This window comes from Varanus komodoensis, unplaced genomic scaffold (assembly GCF_004798865.1).
Source record: "Varanus komodoensis strain SLA01 unplaced genomic scaffold, ASM479886v1 scaffold87, whole genome shotgun sequence".
NCBI classification, from domain to species: Eukaryota; Metazoa; Chordata; class Lepidosauria; order Squamata; family Varanidae; genus Varanus; species Varanus komodoensis.
In genome coordinates this window covers 975,208-978,339 of record NW_025336565.1, presented here as the reverse complement: position 1 = coordinate 978,339, position 3,132 = coordinate 975,208, and the positions used below count along the sequence as shown (strand labels likewise).

At 59.6% G+C, this 3,132-nt stretch overlaps 1 protein-coding gene across 1 annotated transcript in view; it reads right to left on the bottom strand.

The window, feature by feature from the left end:
• The window catches only part of LOC123016605 (monocarboxylate transporter 13-like), a 3,489-nt gene extending 1,167 nt beyond the window's left edge, over nt 1–2,322 (bottom strand). Inside the window, exons 1-3 of the mRNA XM_044417121.1 lie at nt 2,115–2,322; nt 747–890; nt 14–145 (exon numbers count right to left, since the gene is read on the bottom strand). Of these exons, the coding sequence (XP_044273056.1) occupies nt 14–145; nt 747–890; nt 2,115–2,307 (469 nt within the window). The 5' untranslated portion in view covers nt 2,308–2,322. The remainder of the gene's footprint in view (nt 1–13; nt 146–746; nt 891–2,114) is intronic.
• Between the last annotated feature and the right edge of the window lie 810 nt (nt 2,323–3,132).

Below are 3,132 nucleotides of genomic sequence, written 5' to 3'. Positions count from 1 at the left end.
AGCAGGTGCTGGCAGGCGGGCGGCAGCAGCAGCGCCGAGACGCCCGCGCCCGCCGCCGCCAGCCCCGTGGCCAGCGTGCGCCGCTGCTCGAAGTACTGCGCCACGGTCGCCACGCAGGGCGTGACCACCAGCGCCCAGCCCAGCCCTGTGTGCGGAGAGAGGGGCGCCGTGAGAGGGGGCCGCGCGGCCGACGCCCCCCCCCCCCCCCCCCGCGCGCGGCCCCCCCGGCCCGCCCCCCCCCCCCGTTTCCCCCAGGCCTCCCGCTCCCCTTCAAGCCCTGTTGATCTGCAGTTGAAACCCGGTCAGGGTTCCAGGTTGCCCCTCCCCCGGCCTGCGATTATGAAGCGGCAAGGCACTCTGCACATGCTCTCGGGTACACCGCCCTCTTTCTTAGTACTTGTTTGTTCCCCTGGGCCAAAGGAATCCAGTGCTGAGCACCATTCTAGATTTTGGCCCTGCCCTGACTCGGACCTTGGAAGATCCAGAAGGGGGACGTGCTGGAAGCTGAAGAGGGGCTGCCTCAACCCTTTCCCTGAAAAAGCGGGAAGCAACCGGAAGGGACGGTGCATGTCTGGGAAAGAACCTCTTGGAAGGGGCTTTCCTGACTCTGGGGTGGAGAACAGCCCCTTCCTCCTCGCACCCTTTTAGAGAAGGGTTTTCCACCCCCCCCACCTTTCAAACCCCAGGGGCAGGGGAGTGCGGAGGAGAGCGTCCCCCACAGGGAGAGGGCCCGGCGGAGCACACACCTGTGAGCAGGCCGGCGCTCAGGTAGAGGTGGGTGATGGTGACGGAGAAGGAGGCCAGCATCAGGCCGAGAGCAGCGAGGCAGCCTCCGAGCACCACGACGGGGCGAGCCCCATAGCGGGCGGCCAGGGCACTGCTCAGCGGGCCTAGGCAGAGAGCAGAGAGACACTGGTAGGGGCACCCTCAGGACAAGGGAGCCGGTTCCGGGGCTGCCTCCCGTTAAGCACGTCAGCAGAAGAGTTGCTGGATGAACACACAGCCGAGAAAGAGATCCGCTCTTCAGCTGTATTAGCTGACTGACTTTAATCCCATAGGTAAAGGTAAAGGTTTCCCTTTGACGTTACGTCCAGTCATGCCTGACTCTTGGGGCGGTGCTCATCTCCGTTTCCTAGCCGAGGGGGCCAGCGTTTGTCCACAGACGGTCTCCGTGGCCATGTGGCCGGCGTGACTAAACACCGAGGTGCACGGAACGCTGCTACCTGCCCACCAAAGTGGCACCTTTTCATCTACTTGCATTTGCATGCTTTCGAACTGCAAGGTTGGCAGGAGCTGGGACGGAGCAATGGGAACTCACCCCGTTCTGCAGATTCGAACTGGCTGCCTTTTGATCAACCAGCCCAGCAGCACAGCGGTTTAAACCACTGCGCCACCTGCAGTCCCTTTGATCCCATAGTATTGTCTAATTTGTGAGGGGTTGACTAGGCCTTCCGGATGAACCGAGCTCAGCAGCCGGGACAATTCCAGCCTCTTTGCAAGCGTGGCTCTCCTGCAGGTTCTGTGCCATCACATAATTAATACACAATCTATTGCTATAAGCCTGGCAAGGACCATTAGAGCAAGCAGAGGGATACTCTGTGACTCCAGAATCTTTAAAATGCAATAAAAAGAAACATCAGGAAGTATGGGTGCAGAATGGGGGACCCCGGGGGGCCCTGAGGACACCCCCCTTCTTTCCCTGGAGAACACTTGCTGGTTCCTGTGCTTTTGTGCTGTTCCTGCTTCCTCCACGCTGCCATCCTAAAAGACCGAAAAGGCACATTCAAGGGTTAGATGCAGGAGGAACTGAAAGCTAAAGTACGCGGGTATTTTCGGCATTTTGGGTCCTGTCTCTTCGTCTTCAGCCTTGCCCACCCCAGCCCGTGGCCTGGAGGGTGTCTCCGAAAACAGAGTTAAGCTCTCAGGCTAAAAGAACGTCACCACTTTCTTCCAGCATAGTTAAATGAATGTGCATTTGTATTTAACGTGTATGATTCCAGTGGGTATTGTCCGTTGGCAGGAATCATTCTGCAGAAGGAGAGGGTGACCCCGGGCGACATCTCCATACCTGCCCCAGTCCCAGGCCGCCGGCAATGTCACACACCATGGCTTACTTGCAAACTGCAGGATGGCCACCCCGAGGGATGGGATCCAGGAGACGGTGCTTGAGGATTCTTCGAAATAGGCCACAAACTCCACGAAGAAGACCCCAAAGGAGCGGATCACGCCGAAGACCAGGGCCGACTGCACGAAGCCCGAAAGGACGACCACCCACCCCCAGCTGCTCACTGGGTCAGAGGATGGCATCTGGGGAGCCGGGGAGCCCTGCTCCTTTCCGGGGGGATTGAAAAGAGGGGTGGGGACAGAAAGAGAAGGCTGAGAAACAACCAGGTTGGATGATGCCAGAAAGAGGGGGGTTAAATGGGCACGGGATTGGGGCCGGAGTGGGAAACGGATGGGGTTTCAGTTGGCCTCCAAATTAGATCCTGCAGCAGCTTCTGCTCAGCAAGCCCACTCAGAGGTGGTGCTGGAGGGGGGGACCCCAGAGCTTGGCGTCTGCCCCGGCACCCCGCTGAAGTCCGGCTTCCAGGCCGCAGGGATGTCCGCTCGTCGCTGCCCCCACGAGCCAGCGTTTGCCCAGAGAGCTGCTCCTGCCCCTGCTTGCACGAGGTACACAGCACTGGGATGCGGAGACTCCGGCTCAGGTGCCATTCGGCTGTGAAGAGCACCAGGTGGCGCTGGGCCAGTCACTGACTCTCAGCCTGACCTACCTCGCAGGGTTGTTGTGAGGATAAAGTAGAAAGAGCAGGGGGATAAGGTGAGCCTCGCAGGAGTCCCATCAGGAGAGACTATACAAAATCTGAACCAAACCAGCAAATTTCTCCTAAGGCGGGGGCGGGGAACCTCACAGCGGCAGGCCGGATGCGGCCCTGGTAGGGTTCCCAGGTGGCCCCTCCCCTCCCTGCCAATCATTCTGGGGATTATTGGCTTTTATGCAGTTTCCACCCATTCAGGCAGTCTTCTGTCCGAGTTGCTGGCAGGAAGAGCCTTATGGAAAAGCGCTTTGGCATTTCTGCCGCACCGTGTCTGCGTCTGACCGGCCAACGCACCAGGGCTTCTCCAAACCGGACT